Source organism: Epinephelus lanceolatus, chromosome 8 (assembly GCF_041903045.1).
Source record: "Epinephelus lanceolatus isolate andai-2023 chromosome 8, ASM4190304v1, whole genome shotgun sequence".
Taxonomy (NCBI): domain Eukaryota; kingdom Metazoa; phylum Chordata; class Actinopteri; order Perciformes; family Serranidae; genus Epinephelus; species Epinephelus lanceolatus.
Window position 1 is genome coordinate 43,571,729 of NC_135741.1, and position 25,826 is coordinate 43,597,554.

General features: G+C 40.5%; 1 protein-coding gene across 1 annotated transcript; it reads left to right on the forward strand.

The window, feature by feature from the left end:
- The first annotated feature begins 4,767 nt into the window (after nucleotides 1–4,767).
- Nucleotides 4,768–25,616, forward strand: kiaa2013 (KIAA2013 ortholog). Its single transcript, XM_033630062.2, has 3 exons — nucleotides 4,768–6,141; nucleotides 16,325–17,178; nucleotides 21,489–25,616. Exons 1-3 carry the CDS (start codon nucleotides 5,184–5,186, stop codon nucleotides 21,537–21,539), a joined length of 1,863 nt encoding a protein of 620 aa, XP_033485953.2. The 5' UTR covers nucleotides 4,768–5,183; the 3' UTR covers nucleotides 21,540–25,616.
- Nucleotides 25,617–25,826: the final 210 nt, after the last annotated feature.

The window sequence follows — 25,826 nt, forward strand, 5'->3', positions numbered from 1 at the left end:
CACTGTGAAGCATGGAGGAGGAGGTGTGATGGTGTGGGGGTGTTTTGCTGGTGACACTGTTGGGGATTTATTCAAAATTGAAGGCACACTGAACCAGCATGGCTACCACAGCATCCTGCAGCGACATGCCATCCCATCCGGTTTGCGTTTAGTTGGACGATCATTTATTTTTCAACAGGACAATGACCCCAAACACACCTCCAGGCTGTGTAAGGGCTATTTGACCAAGAAGGAGAGTGATGGAGTGCTGCGGCAGATGACCTGGCCTCCACAGTCACCGGACCTAAACCCAATCGAGATGGTTTGGGGTGAGCTGGACCGCAGAGTGAAGGCAAAGGGGCCAACAAGTGCTAAACACCCCTGGGAACTCCTTCAAGACTGATGGAAAACCATTTCAGGTGACTACCTCTTGAAGCTCATGGAGAGAATGCTGAGAGTGTGCAAAGCAGTAATCAGAGCAAAGGGTGGCTATTTTGAAGAAACTAGAATATAAAACATGTTTTCAGTTATTTCACCTTTTTTTGTTAAGTACATAACTCCACATGTGTTCATTCATAGTTTTGATGCCTTCAGTGAGAATCTACAATGTAAATAGTCATGAAAATAAAGAAAACGCATTGAATGAGAAGGTGTATCCAAACTTTTGGCCTGTACTGTAGATTAGCCAGCAGCTTGCGGAGATTCTACTCATAGAGCCAGAAACAACAGCAACATTTAACAAAGGTATTATCACAAAATTTGGCTCCATCACAACTCACAAGGTTCACTGACAAAACGAAGTCTTCTACTAAACACGTTTTCTAAAGAAATACAACATGCTAACGTTATTAGCACAAGCCTATGGCATTTTTTATATTGTATAAATTAGCCTAGCGACTAGCGGAGATTTCCACACACACAAGACTGTTATTTTGTGTGGGCTTTGTTATCCTTACAGTTTATTTTTCTTATCTGGCAAATAAAAGTAAACAAAAGCTTTGTTTCCACTGAGGGAAATGGTTTTCAGCTTACAAAAATAAACAGGAGGTCTGTGTCGCTGCAACATGCAGTTACGCTTCTGGGGAGGTGCACGTCAGGCTACGGCGTAGGTATGCTGTTGATTCCATGCAGAAGTATAAATCCCATTTGCCTTTCTCCCCCAGAGATCAGAAGTGTAATGAGCTGAGGAGGGGGGCTGGGGGTTGGCAGGAACCGTTATGTTGTTGTGGCCTTATGTAATATTTAAAAAATAACAGTAGTAACAGTATTAGTAGAAAATAGTAAAAGATAAACATTTCAACTTTATTTCTTCCCTCATATCTGGCACCACTTATGGATGACAAAGTGACAGCGCATGACAGTAGAGACTGGGGCACTACATTGTAATAAGAAAAGAGAGAATAGGCATAAATCATCTTCCTTTATTCTTATCATTGAGGGTAGCTGCACATAGGTGTACCTAATTAACTGGCAGCTGAGTATGCTATGTTTAATAAAACAGAAGTTCTTTGTATTTCCCTGGTAATTGTTTCCCCACAGTGAAGGCACTAACACAAAGAGGGGATTTGGTACAAAAAATATGTAACTTACCTCAGGTGAATCCTGGTAAATTGGAACAATGGGTGAAGTGGGACAGTTGAGCTTTGTCATCTTTATCTTTACATTACTTCATTACTAGAAATTAACACTGAGCACATCGTTAGCAAGAATGTGATTAAAAGATGTAGCCTACAGGTTCCGTGGCTAAAAAGTAAAATAACATAGTGTTCTAGGGTAAATAATGTTTAGGGTTTTTTTAAATAAAATGATGGATAGGTTATCATGGTTATAGGCTATATTTCCTTGGGTATGTTATGGTGAATTAAATTTTTGAGAAACCACATTGATATTCAGTTTTTCTGCATACAGTTTGCCAATAGCATACTGTTAAAGTGGGACAGTGTCTTACTGGTAAAGTGGTAGAGACTAGGGCCCGACTGATATGGATTTTTTGGGGCCGATGCCGATTCCGATATTATGGAATAAAAAATTCCAATAACCGATATATCGGCCAATCAAATTTTTACATTTTTCAATTTAAAACCCCCCGAAATACCTGCTTTTGATGGCTAAAATATAGTTCAAACACTCATTACAAAGATATAAATTGATGGAAGAACATTTTACTATTTTCAAACACTTTTATTATCAGAAATTGTGTGGAACAAGCAGCATATGAACAATTTGAACACAAAATAAATCAAAAATATGATGTGCAAAAAGGCAGTAAACCTCTGGGAAATAAAATAATAATGCAAAATCTATATGAATTAAGACATTCACATGTATGTTCACAGCACCAGAGTTCTTCTTATTATTGCCAATTTAACAGAGGTAGGTTACAGTGCAAAAAGTAACACAAGGACATCATTTCTAAGTAAAACACCATATTCCCTGCATTGTATTAGTGATGAAAATATAAGTGTTAACAATGGCGTCAATCGACCAACTTTTGGCCGATTGCCAATTATTCTCTAATGGCTATAATTGGCCAATTAAATGGGCGGGCCGATAAGTCGGTCGGGCCCTAGTAGAGACAGCTATTCAACTCATTCTAATAAGGGAATTGAATTCCCTTTTTATGTGACCTTCAGAAATTTAACTAGCTAACCAGATATTTCAACAAGGATTTACTGAACAACTGAACATTTTCCATACACTGCCTAAAACATCAAACAAAGCCTGCCAAAAAAAGAAAGAAAAAGAAAACAAGGAAGATGGAGAGTAAAGTTTGGATGGCCAGGATATTTGCAATATTTGCAAAGCCATATGATGATTTAAAAGATCCCATGAAGACTGAGGATTAGATCATGTGTATTGTTTGGCCTATGAGATATGTGGTGAGGAGAATGGCCTCATAGAAGATGGGGAGGCATTCACTTGCGCTGGCTGTAGGCCTAGTGACGTGTAAAATAATCTACTGTACAAACAGCAGAAGTCAAATTTAGCCTGTGTGAGTTAATTATAAGAAGAGATATTCATGAAGGTTCCTCTTTTTATATTAAAAAAAAAATTAAACCCATTAAAAAATAGTGCAAGAGGGCCAGGAGGGCCAATAAAGGTGTCCCACTTTGACAGTAGCACCTGATAAAATGTGGGTTTGGGTTACTGTGAGTTTCAGGAAGAGTCATCCATCCCGTCTTTAATATTTATTTCTTTTTTCTTCTGCATTGTGTATTTGGGCTCTGAGGCTATTTAGAATAGTATCATATGTAGGGCTAAGACATTTGGATCATGATTAAAAATGACGCAGAAGGGAAATTATCAGAAAATGTCACACTTTACCCATATTCACTCTACTTGATTTGTCTAATTCAAACTTTTAAAGCCTCATATTTAAGTTTGGAAAGCATTTAAATGAAGCAAAATGAATGAAATCAAATACACCTGGGGCTTTGGGGGGCCATTGATCTATTCTTCTCATATTACGCAGTTGGTAATCCAGCCTTCCTTTAGCATTTCATGTATAAATAGGCACACATTTTTCAACCAGAGATTCACTAAAAAAGATGCAGGATGATGGTGTCCAGATTACAAATTCAGTCTTATAAATCTGAGCACAGTTAAATTAATAGGTAAAAAAAACTTTCAAGTAGCTTTGAAATAAGACAAAAAGGCCAATTTTGCTTGCAATAAACATCGCTTAATAAATTAATGTAAAAAATGTTTAAAATCTATCTATCTATCTATCTATCTATCTATCTATCTATCTATCTATCACACGCCTCTTTTAGGGAAAGGTTTCAGAGAGTAACCCTACATAAGCTGTTCTCCAATAATGGAATGTCTGTTTTCTGTACAAAACAAAATGACTACTGATGCTAGACAATGGCTTTGAATGTTTCGCACCATTCCTTCCATTTTTGAAATGCTAGCTCTCAACAATACAATTTTTATTAATATAACATAACAATAATTTATATTACATTATCTTATTAATTACAGTTGATACATAAAGACTATTTTACTCCTTTTCCTGCACCATATATATTTGAATTTAAATAAGTACAAACAAAGACGGTGGATAAACCAGTAATCCAGTATCTTTAGTACAAACAGAGATACTGGATGAAACGAGATACCCAACTCAGCTCACTTCCTGATTCAGTGACGTCAGCGCCACGCCCCCGTAGGAGACTTGCGGCAGCTCTGAATGTATTGTCGTCAATGAGGAAAATGAACGTGATCACAATTTATAGTCAATTCTTTCGCCCAGTAGTCACTAAAGTAAATATTGGGTTCATTTTCCACAAGCCACACATCTTACCAACATTCTGACACTAAAGCTGCATTTTTCATCCGCACAGATCAAGAGAAAATTAACTTTGTTTGAGCCCTGTCCGTCTCAGAAAACAAGTTCTCGCGAGATCTCGTGATCTTGATAAACAGGCGGTAAAATCAGTTAGTTTACAAAGTTATTTACCGCTAGTAATAAATAAAAAATGCCCAAGCTTTGTGCAGCAATAGGCTGCAATAATAGGAAGAATGTATTTTCATTCCACCTGCTTCTCGATCCGTATACACAGACATCTACAGAGCCTCTGTTCAACACGGTGGTGGGGAGGGGGGTTGAGGGAGAACAGGCTCTGATTGGAGGGAGAGCTAACCACGCCCACTTAGGAGACAGGAAGAGTAACCGTTTTCTTAACATTGGATAAGCCTACAGTTGGGTATCTCCCTTCATCCAATATCTCTGGTACAAACACAGCCTACACGTAAAGCACCTGATTTTGCGACATTTCCGGTTGCTGCTGTGTCGTTTTGCTTTACGACAATTGTGATAAACCAGAAGAGTGAACTGCTGGCTACAGAGTTCTTTGAAAAGTCAGGTGATGTTTTCCACCTGAACGCAAACAAAAAACGAAATGACCTGAGGTACGACAACTTGATGACTGCCCTACATGCCAGCTGAAGGATTTGGCAATAACTCACGATGCGACAAACAACAACACATTTTCAACAGTTTTCCTTCTCAGCGCTAGCTACTTAGCTAAGCTAACTTAGCCAGACGCTAACGAAGCCAGTTTGTCAGCTTTCACTCTGGGTAACTTGTTTTGAGTGCGACCAGAATTCGATGTGACATCCTGGAATTTCCGACCTTAAGCACCCTGGGTGCCGTTTGTAAACGCTGACTCATAGCTGGGCTTCCTTAGTTTAAACACACAATGTGGCTACAGCAAAGACTGAAGGGGCTACCAGGCTTATTATCGAGCAGCTGGGCGAGAAGATTGCTCATAGGACTGCTGCTCTTCATCATCTTCTACTGGTATCTGGGAGCAGAGCGCAGATGGAGCTTCTTCAGCGGCTCGACCATGCCCGGTGGGGCTGCCGGACAGTGCCTACTGACTGAAATCCACAGGTGGAAGTCTTTCGTAGAACGAGGAGAGGGGATATACAGCGCACCTCAGGAACAACTAGATACACCTTTTGTATCAGGTAACGGCCATATTCTTATTGACATTGACTCCAACAAACTATGGGTAGCGTCGTCGGCCCAGCCCGGCTCGGCTCCGGTCCACCAGACTGAATACTCACCGAGAGTCGGTGTCCACCTGGAGGGGAAACGTGCTGAGGCTCAGGCTACCATGCTGTGGTTCCGGAAAGGATCCGTGTTGTCGGTCCGCTGTGCCACACCAGCCGCTCTGCAGTCACCCCGGGACTGTGTCACCATCAGAGAGGAGTTCATCGCGCATAGAAGCAGACCTAACGTGTATCTCCAACGAATCCACATCAACAACCCGTCTGACAGGGCCGCCTCCTTGGAAGTTTCGTCTGACAACCCCTCCTTTGGTAACAAGTTTTCCAGCAGTGTGGAGAAAGTGGAGGACAGAGACATAGTGCTCTCCTCTGGTAGAGTGCCTGTGGAGAATAACCACATGGTGCTGGTGGTGGTGGTCACCAAGAAGCTCATCGGCAGGATCCAGGTCTCTGCCAAATCAGATTACAAAGACAGCATCCTGTCAGTGGTGTGGACCTCAGAGCCCATCGAGCCCTCCAAGCTGGAGGAGACCTTCAGCACCCTCAGAGATGGAGCCAAAAAGGAGCTGGGGGAGCTGCTCAGGGCCAGTGTGGAGGACCTAGTGGAGGATCACCAGCAGGCCTGGATGGACCTCTTTATTTCAGGTGAGCAGAGGTTGGAGCACCAACTGGCTCTGAGTTTTAAAGAAGCATACTAGGGTTTAAGGGATCATAGTCCATTTACTAACAATCACATATGTGGCATATGGAGCAATGGCTGTCTGAAATGTTAGCAAGAACACTCAAAAATGTAAAATAGTACAGCATGCCTTAGAAAGTAGTCATTAAATCAGCTAAAACATACTAATACACTGATATGTTCTTTTGAAGGTCAAAGATCATAATAAATGTTATAATCTTATACTAGCTACATTTACAGCAGGGCTATAAAAGCACTTAGCCTAGATACCGATTGATACATTAAAGGCAATGATAGAACTGTGAAGAGAACACATGACCTCGGCAGAGCTAAACTCTATAGGGATTTTATGACAGATACTGTTTGCTCACGTGTTCTCACAGTAGGTTAGGTTGGTTTTAAACATTACATAGCCTTTAAAGATGTCAGTGTTTGTTTGGGTGGTTGCAGCAGTGTCTGCGTGGAGCCCCAATCCTTTGCTGTCTGGAAATGTGAGTATCCTCTGCTAGGAGCTAAATAAGGCAGAAACAGACAGTTGTGTACTTAAGATAACATAGTCATCACCATACCCTGGGAGCTTTCTTCTGTTCCACAGGGTGACAGTCTCACTAAATAATGTTTTCAGTAGGGATGTCCCAATCCAGCTTTTTCACTTCCGATCCGATACCGATATTACAGCCTTAAGTTTTGGCCGATACCGATACCAATCCGATCCAAGCGCGTATTATACATATTCACTTATTTTGTTGTCAGTCATGTTAGAAAAGGTTTGATCATGGGGCGTCGGTGGCTTAGTGGTAGAGCAGGCACCCCATGTACAAGGCTGTTGCCGCAGCGGCCCAGGTTCGACTCCAGCCTGTGGCTCTTTGCTGCGTGTCTCTCCCTCTCTCTCTTCCCCTTTCACTCTTCACTATCCTATCAATTAAAGGCAAAAATGCCCATAAAAATATCTTTAAAAAAAAAAAGAAAGAAAAGGTTTGATCGAGCAATATTACTCTAACAAGAACAACTACTTAATCGGGTTAGGTAGAATGATCCACAACAGTTGGTATGAGAAACTGACCCGTTTATTGTTAACAGGGTTAAAGAAACAAACTTTAAACTTGAACATTAACATTAAATAAAAAATATAGCTGGTTTGCTTTGGCTGCTTTGGCCCCTTAATAAATAGAAAATAAATCAACACAAGAAATCTTTAAAATGTCTAACACTGAAATTAAAATAGCAGCAAGACTCCACACACTTGTGCTTTGCCCCCCTAATGAATGAAAAATAGATTAACACCACAAGACATTGTTGACATATAACAAACAATGCAGCCTCTCCTTTTCAGTTATTTTAGTAGTGTCAGTGCAAGCCTGGTGCACAGGCACACAATATTGTACAACTGTTTAAACAAACAATAGTCCATCCATGGCTCCAATTTCACTAATTGTGCCCAAAACAATGCCATCAGTGCTCTTTACTTAAACAGTAAGAGTGTAAACCAAATAAAAATATCACTCTCAAAAAACCAGAGCAGAAAACAATTAGTCAATCAATCAGTCAATCAATCAGTTTTATTTAATTTGCCTCACAGTGCTTTACAGCATACAGCATCTCTCTGTCCTCAGGACCCTCACAGCGGATAAGGAAAAACTCCCCAAAAAAACCCTTTAACAGGGGAAAAAAACGGTAGAAACCTCAGGAAGAGCAACTGGGGAGGGATCCCTCTTCCAGGACGGACAGACGTGCAATAGATGTCGTACAGAACAGATCAGCATAATAAATTAACAATAATTCGTATGACACAATGAGAGAGAGAGAGAGAGAGAGAGAGAGAGAGAGAGAGAGAGAGAGAGAGAGAGAGATGCAGGACAGATGGTCATGACAGTAGCTTACAACAACATTAATGAAAGTAATAATATTATAGTTATAGTTCTGGCTATTGTGGTACAATATGTTGAAAGTATATATTAATATCTGGCAGTATACATGTGTGACAATAATCATATGTGTATAATAACAGTAGAAGTATAACTAATGACTAATGATGGCAGCAGCAGCAGGAGGCATCTGGCAGGACCACGGCAGCACAACCACACATGTCACGCTATCCAGGCACCGCTGCGATATGAGTTAATCTGAGAGACAGTGGAGCACAAAGGCTCTGGAGAAGAAGCCGAGTTAGTGACATCCAGAATGGCAGAGTTAGCAAGATGCAGTAACAGGATACGAGAGAGAGAGAGAGAGAGAGAGAGAGAGAGAGAGAGAGAGAGAGAGAGAAGATAAGATGCCCGGTGTATTATGGGGGGTCCTCCGGCAGACTAGGCCTAAGTCAGCCTAACTAGGGGTTGGTACAGGGCAAGTCTGAGCCAGCCCTAACTATAAGCTTTATCAAAGAGGAAAGTCTTAAGTCTAGTCTTAAATGTGGAGACGGTGTCTGCCTCCCGAGTAACCCTGCGTTCTCAGAGCGCAGTGTTCTGGTGGGATAATAAGGCACTATGAGCTCTCTAAGATATGATGGAGCCTGACCATTTAGAGCTTTATAAGTTAACAGTAGGATTTTAAATTCAATTCTGGATTTTACAGGGAGCCAGTGCAGAGAAGCTAAAACAGGAGAAATATGATCTTGTTTCTTAGTTCCTGTTAGTACATGTGCTGCTGCATTCTGAATTAGCTGGAGAGTTTTTAAGGACTTACTAGAGCTACCTGATAATAGAAAGTTACAGTAATCCAGCCTTGAGGTAACAAAAGCGTGGACCAATTTTTCTGCATCTTTTCGGGTCAGGATAGGCCTAATTTTTGCAATATTACGCAGATGAAAAAATGCAGTCCGTGAGGTTTGTTTTAAATGAGAATTAAAAGACAAATCTTGATCAAATGTTACTCCGAGGTTTCTTACGGTAGTGGTAGAGGCCAGAGCAATGCCATCTAGAGAAACTATGTCATCAGATAAAGAGTCTCTGAGTTGTTTGGGGCCAAGAACAATAACTTCAGTTTTGTCTGAATTTAACATCAGGAAATTGGTGCTCATCCAGGTTTTTATGTCTTTAAGGCAATTATGGAGTTTAGTTAATTGATTACTTTCTTCTGGCTTCATTGATAAATACAACTGTGTATCATCCGCATAACAATGGAAATTTATAGTGATTTCTAATGATGTTACCTAAAGGAAGCATAGAGTAAATAGGATTGGTCTGAGCACAGAACATTGCGGAACTCCAAAACAAACTTTAGTACGTATGGATGATTCATTATGAACGTCAACAAACTGAAAATGATCAGATAAATAAGATTTAAACCAGCTTAGTGCAGAACCTTTTAGGCCAATTAAGTGATCCAGTTTCTGTAGCAGAATTTGATGGTCAATAGTGTCAAACGCCGCACTAAGATCTAATAAAACAAGTACAGAGACGAGTCCTTTGTCTGAAGCAATCAGAAGGTCATTTGTAATTTTAACTAGTGCTGTCTCAGTGCTATGATGCACTCTAAATCCTGACTGAAATTCCTCAAATAAATTATTATCATGGAGAAAATCACACAGCTGGTCTGCAACTACTTTCTCAAGGATCTTTGACATAAAGGGAAGATTAGATATTGGTCTATAGTTGGCTAACACCTCTAGATCCAGGGTGGGATTTTTAAGTAGAGGTTTAATTACAGCTACCTTAAAAGACTGTGGTACATAGCCTGTTAATAAGGATATATTAATCATATCTAATATATGAGTGTTAACTAAAGGTAAGACCTCCTTAAGTAGCCTAGTTGGGATGGGGTCTAAGAGACACGTTGATGATTTAGATGAAGAAATCACTGCGGTCAATTCTTGAAGAGAAATTGGGGAGAAGCAATCTAAATACATATTAGGTCTTACAGCTGTGTTTGAGGTTACATAGGTACTATCTGAGGACAGGAGGTCATAAATTTTGCCTCTAATAGTTAGAATTTTGTCATTAAAAAAGCTCATAAAATCATTACTGCTAAGGGCTAAAGGAATACAAGGCTCAATAGAGCTTTGACTCTCAGTCAGCCTGGCTACAGTGTTGAAAAGAAACCTGTGGTTATTCTTGTTTTCTTCTATTAATGCTGAGTAATAGTTTGCTCTGGCATTGCGGAGGCCCCTCTTACAAGTTTTGAGACTGTTTGCCCAGATTAAACGAGATTCTTCAAGTTTGGTTAATCACCAATTCCTTTCAAATTTTCGCGATATTTGTTTTAACTTACGGGTTTGAGAGTTATACCAAGGAGCGAACTTTCTTTGTTTTGTTAACTTCTTTTTAAGAGGAGCTACAGAGTCGAGTGTTGTTCGCAGCGAGCCTACGGCGCTATCGACAAAATGATCAATTCGGGAGAGGTTAAAGTCGGTACGGGAAACCTCTGTTAGTGAAGGACTTGGTATTGAATTTAACTAAGTTGACCGCTACTCTTCTACCCTCCGTGTGTGTCTGCCGTCTGCATGCTGGCCTGGTGGATTGATAGTAAGAGCTGGAGCGGATCACTGGAATGGACTGCTTGAATCGCGACATGCTGGGTTGGCCGGAAAACCTGGAGTGGATTCCGTGAAAAACTGGATCGGAGTTCTTGGATCGGCATTTTTCCATGCAGTCCGATCCGATGCCGATGCCTGTTTTTTTGCTAATATCAGCGGCCGATACCGATCCAAATATCAGATCGGGACATCCCTAGTTTTCAGTAGTATGGGCGGGCGATATGGCCCTAAAATAATATCATAATATTTTGGGGTATTTTTGTGATAACGATATTCTTGATAATATGACAAATTAGTAAAAAATAATAATTTAAGAACAGAAAATTGCAACAAAATAAATGATATAGTTGCCTTCAAATATTCAGTAAAAACTCAAGAAAAATTATCTCATTTCTTTTGTTTGTAAACAACAACAGTAACTCAGAGTGAGATTCAGATTCTCTACACAATGTTAATTAGTTCAACAAAATAAAATCTACCACAAATTACACATTTAAACAGTTCCCAAATCCTAAAAAAATGTACCCTGGGATTTATATATATATATATATATATATATATATATATATATATACACAGTACAGGCCAAAAGTTTGGACACACCTTCTCATTCAATGCGTTTTCTTTATTTTCATGACTATTTACATTGTAGATTCTAACTGAAGGCATCAAAACTATGAATGAACACATGTGGAGTTATGTACTTAACAAAAAAAGGTGAAATAACTGAAAACATGTTTTATATTCTAGTTTCTTCAAAATAGCCACCCTTTGCTCTGATTACTGCTTTGCACACTCTTGGCATTCTCTCCATGAGCTTCAAGAGGTAGTCAGAGGTAGTCACCTGAAATGGTTTTCCAACAGTCTTGAAGGAGTTCCCAGAGGTGTTTAGCACTAGCCCCTTTGCCTTCACTCTGCGGTCCAGCTCACCCCAAACCATCTCGATTGGGTTCAGGTCCGGTGACTGTGGAGGCCAGGTCATCTGCCGCAGCACTCCATCACTCTCCTTCTTGGTCAAATAGCCCTTACACAGCCTGGAGGTGTGTTTGGGGTCATTGTCCTGTTGAAAAATAAATGATCGTCCAACTAAACGCAAACCGGATGGGATGGCATGTCGCTGCAGGATGCTGTGGTAGCCATGCTGGTTCAGTGTGCCTTCAATTTTGAATAAATCCCCAACAGTGTCACCAGCAAAACACCCCCACACCATCACACCTCCTCCTCCATGCTTCACAGTGGGAACCAGGCATGTGGAATCCATCCGTTCACCTTTTCTGCGTCTCACAAAGACACGGCAGTTGGGACCAAAGATCTCAAATTTGGACTCATCAGACCAAAGCACAGATTTCCACTGGTCTAATGTCCATTCCTTGTGTTTCTTGGCCCAAACAAATCTCTTCTGCTTGTTGCCTCTCCTTAGCAGTGGTTTCCTAGCAGCTATTTGACCATGAAGGCCTGATTGGCGCAGTCTCCTCTTAACAGTTGTTCTAGAGATGAGTCTGCTGCTAGAACTCTGTGTGGCATTCATCTGGTCTCTGATCTGAGCTGCTGTTAACTTGCGATTTCTGAGGCTGGTGACTCGGATGAACTTATCCTCAGAAGCAGAGGTGACTCTTGGTCTTCCTTTCCTGGGTCGGTCCTCATGTGTGCCAGTTTGGTTGTAGCGCTTGATGGTTTTTGCGACTCCACTTGGGGACACATTTAAAGTTTTTGCAATTTTCCGGACTGACTGACCTTCATTTCTTAAAGTAATGATGGCCACTCGTTTTTCTTTAGTTAGCTGATTGGTTCTTGCCATAATATGAATTTTAACAGTTGTCCAATAGGGCTGTCGGCTGTGTATTAACCTGACTTCTGCACAACACAACTGATGGTCCCAACCCCATTGATAAAGCAAGAAATTCCACTAATTAACCCTGATAAGGCACACCTGTGAAGTGGAAACCATTTCAGGTGACTACCTCTTGAAGCTCATGGAGAGAATGCCAAGAGTGTGCAAAGCAGTAATCAGAGCAAAGGGTGGCTATTTTGAAGAAACTAGAATATAAAACATGTTTTTTTTTGTTAAGTACATAACTCCACATGTGTTCATTCATAGTTTTGATGCCTTCAGTGAGAATCTACAATGTAAATAGTCATGAAAATAAAGAAAACGCATTGAATGAGAAGGTGTGTCCAAACTTTTGGCCTGTACTGTATATATATATATATATATATATATATGTATATGTATATGTATATTAACAGGTGATTTCCTTCTCTTTTAGCAAAATCCTAAATTATTAAGTTGTTTCTTTTTCCACCTGGACCTTTATGCTCTGCCATTTCTCCTCTAATCATCACACTGTAAACTGTGACTGGATGTTATGCTACCTTAAGTACTGCACATTCACATTTATGTAGTCACATAGGTTTACATTACCAAAGGTTTATTACAAAATCACTTGACGACGCGGACTCCCGTGTGCGCACAGTGAGAGAGGAGATGGAGTGATGCTGTGCTGCTGCCAGAGGAGCCGCTGAAAGAGTTCCCTCTGAGCGGTAAATCGCTAAGAGTCTGAGAAGTCCGGGGCTGTTCATAAGACATTCAGGACACCACAGTTTATTCCACACTACTGAAGCTGCTTCTCTTTTTGGAACCACCACAGAGTCTGCAATAGGGCTACTCGATTATGGAAAAAATCATAATCACGATTATTTTGGTCAAAATTGAAATCACGATTATGCAAACGATTATGCGGCGGACATGATGACTTATATTGTTTACAGGACACCATGTCATTTCTATCTCTACGTGGCAGCACGTTTACAATTCTCCTCTGCTCTCTGTATCGTGCACGGCGGAGTTTGCCCCCGATATGCGCGCGCGCGCACACACACACACACACACAGAAACGTACGCATACACACAGACGTGCACACACACACACACACACACAGACCAACCTCTCTCGCTCTCCCTCTGCCTTTTTCCGCACGCTGTTTTTAAAATCTTCCGCAATCACCTGCTCCTCGCATTATTCGTAGTTCACCTACTTGACTGGCTTGTGGAGTGAATAAAGGAGAGGAGGGGAGGGGGCGGTATTGCGCATGCGCGACTTCCGTAGAAGACAAAATAACATCTCCAGGTGTCCATGACCAAAAATCGTTTACCTTCGATTTCGTTACTTTTGAAATCGTTTGGCCCACTCCAAACTACAGGAGCCCAGTGGGAAGCGTCGGTGGTGGATGTTAAAGAGAAAATCAATTTTCTTTAAAACAAATCAACCTAAACTCAAATTCGAATTAATCGATAAAATCGATTTATCGGCCAGCCCTACCTTAGAGGGAATACAGCTCATAGCGATATGACAGTTTAGAGTGCTTTAATTTTGAAGTATCACATCAAAATGTCCTGATATTGTCTACGTGAAACTCTGAGGTGGTGTACTGTTATTTTGAAATGAAGTTGGTCTGTGGAAACAGGAAGTTTCCCAGTGACAACCTTGAGGTGGTGTGCTGTCATTTTGAAGTCAGATTGATATTTGGAAATTTACTGTGCGTTTCAATACCCGTACTACCTTATCCTAATGTTTAGTATGCCAGAAAAGTATGCCCCCATCCATAATATGTCAAATACTGTATGGCAAAAATACCAGGATATCCTACTGCATGTGGTCGCTTTTTCGCAGTATGCATGCCAGCATGTTTTTCTGGCTATTCTGTCCCACAGTCCTCTGCAGAGTAGAAGAAACGTCACAACAACTGAGCAACAGACAGATAACAGCTGATTGGCACGTAATTGGCAGCTGATTGGCAGCTGACAGAAGCTGCAGTGACAGACGACAGCACATTCTAGTGACAGATGACCAGGTGAATGGATAGTGATAATAGGAATAGGAATTGTTTAAGTGAACAAAATAAACATAAAGATAACCAAAAACAATAGGAAATAACTAAGAAAATAACGATGAAGGAGAAATGCATATGTAATTTTACTGTCGTGATTATAAAACCGCATGCTAAAACCTACAATGTACAGTTATAACTTAAAACTACATCCATTGCAAAGTATCATCAGCACAGCTCAGTGGTTTGACCTTTTGTCAGTGGCAAGCTCAGCTGATGGTGCTTTATAAGGTAACATAAAGAGATGACGTCAAACAAGAGGGTCAAAGTTCAAAGTGCAGTGTTATGATGAAGTAGTGTAGTAAAAGTAGTAAAAAGATAGTAAAGAGAAAAAGTATGCGATGTGGAGCACAGCCATAAATTAAAAGCTCTCCAATTCAGAGTGGAAATAAAAGAGCTACAGCTGAAAAAGGTGTCTCTAATGTGTGAAAACAGATATAAAATAATCACGGTCAACGTTGAGTCAAGATTTTAGTCAAACCATTGTTTCCATCGACCAGAATAATATTTGACGGTCATAGTAATTGATCCTTGGAAATACACTACATTAGGGCTGGGCGGTATGACAAAATTTTCATATGTTTTTTTAAAAAATCATATTGGTTACGGTTATTTGACATGCTGCTGTGTTGTGCTATGGCCTATTCAAGTGCTGGAATTTGTTATTTATTTGACAACGCCATCGGGGCGAAACTCCGCCGTACACGATACAGAGAGCAGGGGAGAATTGTAAACAGCAGTACGCCACTGCTAGTTGCATATAGGGGAAACACTGCTCTTTTTGCTACGAGTTCTTCTGGGTCATCGTGTACAGTTGCTTCGCTTTCAGAACTCTCTCCGGCAGCCATTCTCATCTCTAAACTTTTCTCTATGCTCTCAGGCCCAATTCCAATCCGATCCCTTAAAGACTCACTGACTTAGAGGCGCGTTCATGTGAAGTGTGTGAGTGTGTGAGGGCTATCCCATTGTCAAATCGTCAAGTCAGTGAGTCAGTGAGTGAGCCCTTTATGCCCCCTTACCGTAGGTCAGCATCGATGCGGACTTACGGTAAGGAAATTACCCACAGTTCATAGCGTTGTGACATCAAATACAGGGGTTGCCCTCGGAACACCGGAAGTATTATAAAAAAAACGAAAACACAGTCGGCAGATATGCAAACGGTAACGTTACGGAAGGAGACCGAAAAAAAAACAGATAGATAAAAAATGAAACATTACATTAACAAGGATTTAAGATGGTACATAAACACACATGAAGTCAGAGGAATACCAGTGGTTATATTCCACACACAAAGAATATATATCTATATCTATAGATATATATTCTTTGTGTGTGGAATATATGCTGACAATAACCGATAAATGATCACGCCCAGAGCCGCCAGTGTCAACAACATTTTGTAGAGAGGGGGATAAGTGCTGTCCCATTCCTATTTGTAGCATCCGGAGCCCTTTCAGACTCTCACACTCAATCACTTACAGCTGATGTCAGTTAAGTCAGTGAGGCTCCAGGTCTTGAGTCTTTAGGGGCCGGATTGGAACTGGGCCTCACTCTTGCTGGCTCTAGCACGCCTGTGGTGTGCAGCGGTGAAATGGGTCCCAGCTGAAACATTTTCCCGCCTCGCACGTTCCGGACGTTGTTTGGGCTATTCACCGGTATCATGGTATATGAAAAATTCATATCATAACGAAAATAAATACCGGTTTTCGGTAGGTACCGGTATAACGCACAGCCCTACACTACATGCCAGGTTTTTGTGAAGTTGTGCTTCTGCTCCTTTGTTATTTCAGGTGTTGAAATGAGGAAGATAACAGACTCCCACACACCATCGAGTCGCACAGTGAACACCACCCTCTACTATATCCTGTCCTCCTTTGTGGCTCCCCTGCTGGATCGAAGATTGAGTGGCGAGGAGCGCGCCCATCTCGAGTCCAGCCTCAACTATGCCGACCACTGCTTCAGCGGCCACGCCACCATGCACGCAGAGAACCTGTGGCCCGAGAGGGTGAGCAGTACTGCTCAGATCCTGCAGCTAGTCACGCTGTGGACTCTGACACTGCAGAAGAGAGGCTGCAAAGTGCTGGTGGCGGCTGGAGCCCACGGAGCCATGCAGGGCATGGTGCTCAGCTTCGGCGGCCTTCAGTTCACAGAAAACCACCTTCAGTTTCAGGCTGACCCAGATGTGCTGCACAACAGCTATGCCCTGAGAGGAATTCACTACAACCAGGACCTTATTAACCTGGCAGTGCTGCTTGATGTGGAGGGGAAACCTTTTCTTCATGTGTCGGTGAAGCCACAGGAGAAACCAGTGAAGCTGTATGCCTGTGAGGCCGGCTGCCTCAACGAGCCTGTGGAACTGACATCAGAGATCAAAGGTCACACCTTCCCTGTGATGGTGACACAGCCCATCACACCACTCCTGTACATCTCCACAGACCTGCGCCACCTGCAGGATCTCCGCCACACCCTGCACCTCAAGGCCATTCTGGCCCATGAGGAGCACATGGCCAACAGGTACCCAGGCCTGCCCTTCCTCTTCTGGTTCAGCGTGGCCTCGCTCATAACACTCTTCCACCTATTCCTCTTCAAACTCATATACAACGAGTACTGTGGCCCCGGCGCTAAGCCCCTCTTCAGGAGCAAGGTATAAATACCGGGTAATACATCATAACTGGAAAGAAAAAAAACTGCAAACTGTTAAGCTCTGCTCCTTTTTTTTCGACCTGTGTGTGTGGTGGCAAAGATTTCCTCTCTCCCTCTCAATGCTCTCTCTGTGGGTTGGTTTTTCAGTTTTGACTTTCACTTTCCCTGAGTGAACTTTGTTTTCCTTCTCATGTGGTACATTTTTGGAATAGGCTGGCATAATACCCTTACACACCTCCCTTACCCCCCTCTTACAAAAGGTGATTCCACAGTTTTTGTTCTGTGTTGAAGGAGTTTTTAGCAGCTGTTTGCATTTAAGAGACTGTGAGCAATGAAAAATCTGATCTCAGTTAAAAGCATCAGTAGAATAACAGTCCCATTCGAGATCACAGACCATGAAGATACAAGTTAATATTTGGTCTGTTTTGTCATTTTAGCACAGAACTTGTTCCACTGCACTCGTATTTGTGGAATGTAAAGCATTTGTTGATCGCAATGGAAGAAAAAAAAGCACAAGAGTTACTTTCTTTCAGATTAGGATGTTATGTTTTTTCCTGTATTTATACTACATTCACATTGTTCTGACAAAGCATTCATAAAGGACCATACCAGTGTTTCTGCATTTGGAAGAAATCACGTTTACTTAAGTAAAGAAACATTTTCAAAGTGCAACAGGTATTGAGATTTTCAGATGTTTTTTGTCTTTCTTTAATGAGATCATTCGTTTTCATTAATTTCAGCATAATGTTAAAGTCAGTTTACAGAGACTTGTTTGAGTTAGGTAATCCATTCTGGTCTGTGGTGGTCTGCTTTTATTTTTGTAGAAGTGACTATACTGTTTCCTAAGGTATGAGACATTTCAGTTCCAGCTTTCACCCACAACATTTAAAGATACCCTGTGTAGTATTTGAACTTGAATTTGTTTCCTGTGGACAGTTGGTGGCAATAATGTGCCAACAAAGGCAAGGCAAAAATAGACCGCAAGCCAATGTAATAAAATGTCTTCTGAAGAAGGAAATGGATTCAACATGTTTGTGACACCTCAAAGATACACAAAGTGGATTTTGTTGAGAAACACTGAATGTAAACAGATGTTTAGTTTGTACCTCCAAAGGGTACCTTTATCTAAATAAACGCAGCTTTAATGCTTGCTATGACCACGCCCTTACATAAACAAGTTCATAGTCAATTGATTTTTATACTGCAACAGAAATAATGGAAGACATACAGTACGTTTACATGCACAGTGAAGTCGAGCTATGGCATTAACTCAACTGGGCCATTTGATTGGACTACTGTCCTTGTCCCAGTATACAAGCACAGGAGGGGAATCCATTACATCACAGACCAAACAATCAACAAACAAGTTAGCTACGGTTAGCTAGTGGCAAACTGGTACCATGGTGGACAACTTTACATTTACATATGTTAAGTTACATATGCAGTCTCATAGGTAAGTATTAGGGTTTGGCGATATAACGACTATGTGCGATACATCGATATATTTTCAAGCAAGATATAGATTTAGACAGTACTGTTTATATCTATATAGGGTCAAGTTGCGTCACATAACGCATACCAGTGTTCATCCCTCCTCTCATATTCACACTCACACAGCTCCGCCTGCTCACTCCCAAGTTCACATGCAACACTCAGAGAGACATAGAGCTGCTCCTCTGTTTGATCTGTCTGTTCATTAGTCTACAGTGTGACATCAGTTTATATGTTGCACAAGCTATGCTAAATCAGTCTGTGAGATGAATGAAGTCACTGCAGTAACACTCCAATACTGTGAGCCTTTTCCTCCATCACTTTTGGCCCGTGCCGAATCAAGCCATTCTGCACTGGTATGCGTTTCAGTTTATTGACCTAAGTATGTCCGTCTCTGCTATGATAGGTGGAGATATGCCCCATTTCAGCTTGTTAGTATTGGGCCAGTTGACCTATTTTGCCACAGACCAAACAATGAACAACAAATGAAGTCAGTGGGGACCACATTTAACAACCACCAAACTATTACACAACATCTGTTTACAAACTCTCATATAACTCCTGCAGTATAACCATCTTACGCTCAGTATTTCCCAAGCACATGTATTTTCTTAAAATGTTACAATATAAAGAACTTGTGCCTGTGAGAAGCGTGCCCTGAGCATGCCTTAGCATGGGCCTGTGTATCAGTAGTAAAAGTAATGTTTTAGTGAAATTGCATGTGTTTGGGAAGTACTAAGCATCCGCCTGGATAAATGAGACCTGGATAATACTGCACAAGCTGTGTGAGAGTTTGTCAGTAAATGTTTTGATATAGTTGTGCTGTTGTGAAATGGGGTCCCCAGTGATTCTGATTCATGACGAATGTTTTTGGATTCTTCATTTACCGTGGAGGCATGCAATTAAAAAAAAAAAACCCAGAGTTTTCTTGGTGAATTCAATGTAACATGAAGTGAGTAACTGATATACAGATGGTCACTTTGCAGGTGAAGTGTACCTTTTAACCTAAAATACTGCAGAATGCTGAGAAAAACATGCTTATATTACTGGTTTGGTGTAAAGTCACATGAGCATGATTTTGATTAACTTAGCAGTAACATTGGTATGGTCCTATTAAATGACTCTTTAAGGAAAACTTTATTACAGCTTGAATTTAATTTCCGTAGCTCTGTTGCTTGTCATTTGTGATAACTGTTGTGTACTCTCCAAGTGGATTGTGGAAATCTGGAATGATGGCAATATGGTGAAAAAGGCCCCAGTCACACAGAAAGTGTTTTGCAGGTGGCAAAACGCAAGGCGCACTGCACTGCCTTTTTTTTTCCTTAATTGAATGCCACTAGTAAAAAAAAAAAAAACGCCTGCTGTGCCTTTTTATTGCTGCCAGGAAACCACCCTATCATCTCCTTACCCTAACCTTCCCGTGTAATCAATCTACCATTCATTTATTTTGTTTATTTCACAGTAAGTTAGATCCTAAAATGGACAGGCAGAGGATACTTGCTGTAGCTCTGGTTGAGGGTGATAGGCTGTCAACAAATAGTTTCTTGGCACAGGGAAACGGAGATCTGTGTGGGTACATGAGACCCTAAAAAAGAGGGTGGATCAAGGGCAGTACCACCAGTTGGACCAAGAGCTTCGTCTCCATGATGGTATATTTTAGGGTGACTGGGGGGCAGTTTGACAACCTGCTGTCTATCGTCAGGCAATGTAGATCTGGGTATGCAACAGCCACTACCCCCAGTTTCTCCTCCATTGTTTACCAACTGTAAACTTGTTTTCGTGACCACCACAGAAGGCCCGCCTCTCAAATCATCCGATTGGATAATGGGGAAAAAAGTGGAGATAATGTGGGGCACTTTCTTCTCTGAGTTGAAGTTTTTTTGACTCCAGGAGTTCAGAGTGCTCCGGCAAAAACGCGAGGCACCTAGAGTGGAGAAATGCGAGGTGCGAGCAAAAAGCTTTATTCTCATTAAGTACAATCACAAAAAGACACATCCAGCTGCTAAAACACTTTCTGTGTGATCAAGGCCAAATAGGTCCAACGCACATGATCAGACTGTAAACAAACCTTCAGGTTGGCTAAATGTGTTTGGAGGAAAAAAACAAAGGTGAACAGTAAATGTAGTTGTGCTTACACGTTTTGCTTGTGCAGTGAGGGGTTATTAACAATATTGCATGTTTGCTCACTTGTGGTTTAAACCTTCAAATCAAGTGGTTTAGATAATCTGCTGAATAAGCTGAATGAGCCTGTTTCCAACCTGTCTGACAGTCCGACTGCTAATGTTTTCTGACATGTCCAGAGCTACGAAAACTAAAATTGAAAGTTGGAATAAATTTCATTCTTCCTTTAAGTGAGATGATTGTCATGGAAACCCAAAGCAAAATGATCCTGAAGAAAAATGATAGAAGCCTAAATTAGACTCAGTGTAGTAAATTGGTGCTAAAAGTCCATAACGTCTATTGTCATGTCAAACAGCTACTTGTTTACTGATGTCCTTACAGAAAGAGATGTTTACCTGCTTCAGGTTAAATGTTCCTTTCTGATCAGCCGTGTGCTCACTTTGCCAGAAGTCTTTATCTATTCCTTTTCCCTGCATTTTGATGATGTTTTATATTGAATCACTCAATTAAATTAACAAGAAATTTATGTGTTGGCTTTGGCTCTTCACTTCTGCCCTGTCAAACCCTTCTATGTTCCAATCACACATCTCTCATCCTCAGCATGTGCATGTTTCCATTTCTCCTGGGAGCCGCTGTGGATGGGTTGGGTAGTGGCAGTCGGTTTCCAGCCGTTCTAATCTTCCCCTCTGACTTCACCAGGTTGCCCGCAAAAGTGAGGATGGCTGCTGTGACACCAGGAATGCTGTTTGAAAACTGCAATGCTATGCACACATTCAACACGTCGTAGTGGCTCTGCTTGACCTTTGCCAACAAGGGTTATATTAAGATGGGTGTGCTGGGGCTGAATGACATCCAGTTTTTTGGGGGGTTTAAATCAATTAGATTAGCAGTGATTAAGCGGAAGACAGATGACATGATAAGGCAAGAGAAAGAAGCAACCAAAAATAACAGTATTTGGGTGTGTGGTGTGAGTCAAGTGGCGTCCAAGTGAATGCCAGGACCAAAGGTTTCCCAGCAAAATACTGCATTGTAACGAGTTAATGAATGTTATTCATTTTACCTGTCAGTGGTTTGATGTTGTGGTTGATGGGTGTATGTTGACCCACTTTTAGTATATTCTAAAACAGTGGTGAAAGCCTGCCACACACAGATGGATGATAAATGAAACCCAACTAAGCACAAGTGATCATTTGAGGTGTGGTGACTATGACCTCACTGACTTACTTACATTAATAAAGACTTGGCATTCATTATAAGTTGACGCTGATGTCATCAGTTTCTATCTTCTGTCTGTCTGTATCTTCAGCTCTGGATGATTTTAAGCTTTTCCTGCAGTGCGCCTGACACCATTTTTGATTTTTGAAGCTTTTTGTCTTTCCCTCCTCTTCTCTCTTACTTGTCAGCCCTATGATATTAACTGTTATCTAACATTCTGCTGTTGTTTCACTCATTGATAAATCTTCCAAGTACAAACAGCCTTGCAACACACTTCTCTGCCTGAGTGAACAGGGTAGAGAGTTTGGAAGCAGCTGCTGTATCGGCTAAGGATTTAGAGAAAAACTGGTTTATAACAGCTTTGGTTTTATCTCAATACATTTGGCTGTTGGTTTTATTGGTTATGATAGCATTGTACACACCAAAACAACCAAACAAATAGTGATGCTTAATACTGGATTTTTTGCTGATATCCAATATGCACCAACTTATTTGACCGATACCGATAACAATATATCAGCTTTATTCCCAACCTAATTTTAGTGATTATCAGGTCTCTTCTGTGGTGGAATTAACATCATATTATACACGCATACTCTTAACGTGATGACCCACCAGCAGATTCTAATTGTTCATTTTAAAGCTAATAATGACTGATACTGATGATGTGCTGATATTTTCATGCATCCCTATAAACAGCCCACTTTTCTGTTCAAATGTGACCTATTGGATCAGCTGTAGCTGTGTACACTTCCAAGTGTCTTGTGCAATTTGTTACACTAGTGTGGAGTGTTCTCACTCTTGTTATCTCCCCCCAAAAAGGAGAAAAAGGTTGTTAATCTGCTCGTTTGTTTGAAACCAGTCTGACTGTGTGTTTCTTGCCATGTTGGAACTGTTTTAATGATGTAGCAATAGAACAATTTTATCATAATCTGCAGGGCTGATGGCCACAGCTACAAAAATAACCAAGTTGTTGAAATCATTATTTCTTTAAATGCTAATTAAAACTGCTCTGATCCTGGGCCCAGTTGTTTCAACAAATCAATCTGGATCAGAATGATCAGGATTTGGAAATCCCATGTTTTGCTATTCAGGATCAGCTAATCCATCTTACTTTTGTGCCGTTAACTTTCTTCAAATCAATCATGGATTGGACCACAATGATCCAGATATAAACTTGTCAGAATGACCAAATCTGCATAACCAATGCTTTAAGTGAGACTACATATCACAATGTATTCAGTCTGCCAACAAACCCATTGCTGTAGGCGCTGCCAAAGAGACCTGACACAGAGATCTTTGAGATTATACCTTAAAATAATTTTTGTTTGATTTTGGCAGCTATTAATAGGATTATTTTATGGAGACATTCAATTTTTATTTTTTTTAACTTTATTGTACTTTGTTACTCAATATGTAGCATTATTATTATTAATTTATCATACTTGTCACAGTGACTTAAACAAATCAAGTGCAAATTATAAATAATTCCATTCCATTATATTGTGTTTCAAAATAGTTTTGATGCCCATACTAACAGGGTGAAGCAGTTCTTGCCAGAGTGTCTTGATTGGGAATCAAATAAATGCAAAGAAATTGACTTTATGATCTTGGATTTCAGATAAATTTCTTTCAAATCACTGCTGCACTGCTACAACAGTGTGGTCTGAAACCATGACAACATGCCAACCTGTGGACATCCCTTAGACCCGAGTCTTCCATGATGTTGACTGGTCTGCAGTTAGCTGCCATACTGTGGGAATATTTTAATTCCATTTGACACAAGGTGCACATTACTTTTGACTTGTTAGCTGAGCCATCTGGAAGTTTTTTTAAGTGAAAGGAGCCATTCATAAGTGCAGTGGTGTTGTTATTTTCCATCAGGAAGAAGGAAGCTACTGTGATGGCTTGATTAAGGTGTCTTGAAGTGACAAAATAGTGGCACATGATTAATGCTATTTAAAAAAAAGAAAGAAAAAAAAGCATAATTTATGATTAACGCATCAGTGCTGACAGCCTTAATATGAATTTCACCAATTTAAATGTTTTATTACATTTTGTTCAGGAAATTCACCCCAAATCCAGCCCTCTGCTGGGATCAGGATAATCCTCATTTTTTGGATCAAAGGTATCCCGATCCTACTACAAAGTTTTCAACAACACATTCTGATTTCAGCTAGATCTGATCTGATTTCAGATAGGATCAAATCTTGGAAATTGGTTGATCATTCTGATCCAGATTAACTTTTTAACTGGGCCTTGGAGTTCAAACACAAACACCTGCTGTAATGTCACTGGCTGGTGAGAGGCAGGAGTGCAACATGCTTCAAAGTTTTAACCCATAAGTAACCACATGCCTGTTTGCCACATGTATGTCTTGTTTTGTTTTTTTTTCTTACTGGTTGTTCCTCTTGGCTCTCAAAGTCTTATTCTGACAGATCAAGTCAATTTGATGATGCAACATAGTTCTAAGGCCTTGTAAATAATAATAATTCAATAATAATGTGTTAACAGAATATTTAAAGATGGTTAAGCTTTTTCATTTTCTGTTTGTGAGTTTTATCCTGTCTTTGTTTCATGTGAACTACTGAGTGTGCCTTCATGGAAAAAGAAGATAATGCATTTAGCTCATGGCTATAGCCATAATCACATAGAATCGTACTTGAATGGTTTGTGATCATATAAAATTGAAGTTAAACAAAATGCTTTGGGACAGATTGGGGAAGATTAAATCAGGGAACTATTGTGAGAACATTTATAATGATGTCTGACAGTTTATTCCATATATTACTGGGTTTGGACCAGCAATGTGTTTTTGTCATATTAACATATGGAGTCTGGGGTGTACCACTGGAATAATACACTTTACAATGTTTAATCTGATCAATTAAAAAATACATTTAAAAGAATACTTTACCCACAAAATTATTAGTTGTATCAATTACTCACCCTGGTTATACTGAATTCATGCCTATACGGTAAAAGGAGAATTCTACAACAGGAACATTCTTGATGAACTGAAGTAAACGGGGACCACATTTAACAGCAGACTCTATATCAAAGTATCCATTTACAAACTGTCACACAACTCATGTAGTATAATCCAAGTCTCGTTTATCCAGTCTTGTGCTCAGTACTTCCCAAACACATGCATTTTCACTAAAACATTACAATATAAAACACTTCCACATAAACAGTCTCATGCACAGATGAGTAGTGTACCTGGGCAAGCGTGTGTTTAAACTCTGCGCACTGAAATGAATGAGCAGAGTTCAAACACACGTTTCAGTTAAAAGTCATGTTTGGGAAGGACTGAGCATACGACTGGATAATTGAGACCTGGATTATACTGCACGAGTTGTGTGAGAGTTTGTAAATGGATGCGTTAGTATAGTTTTTCTGTAGTTACACATGAGCCCCTTCATTTCCTCAAGAATGTTCGCCGTTTTTGGATTCTCTGTTCACCATGAAGGCATGAGAGAAAAACAAATTTTTCTTTATGAATTCAACGTAACACACGGTGAGTTATTAATAAGCAAATGATGATTTTGTGGTTTAAGTATCCCGTCAAAGCTGTAATGTTTTTATATTAAAACTTATGTACCGTGAAAAGGGTCACTCATGGTGATAAAGCCACAGAGAATCATCACTGACTTTGCAGTTCCTCTCAGCTGTCTCAGCTGTAAAGAGCATTTAAGCCTCTTTCAGCTCATTGTTTTGGTTTCACAGCTCACAGCACTAGTTTGGTTCAGTCTCAGCAACCTGGTTTCCAGCAGAGGCAGCAGCAACAGCAGGAAGCTGTACACTACCTGCTGAGCAGCA

Bases quoted from the DNA above. Each gene is read 5' to 3' on its own strand.
- kiaa2013 (XM_033630062.2), top strand. From the start codon at position 5,184: ATGTGGCTACAGCAAAGACTGAAGGGGCTACCAGGCTTATTATCGAGC. The intron at 6,142-16,324 runs GTGAGCAGAGGT...TTGTTATTTCAG, and splicing joins GATGGACCTCTTTATTTCAG to GTGTTGAAATGAGGAAGATA. The intron at 17,179-21,488 runs GTATAAATACCG...TGACTTCACCAG, and splicing joins AGCCCCTCTTCAGGAGCAAG to GTTGCCCGCAAAAGTGAGGA.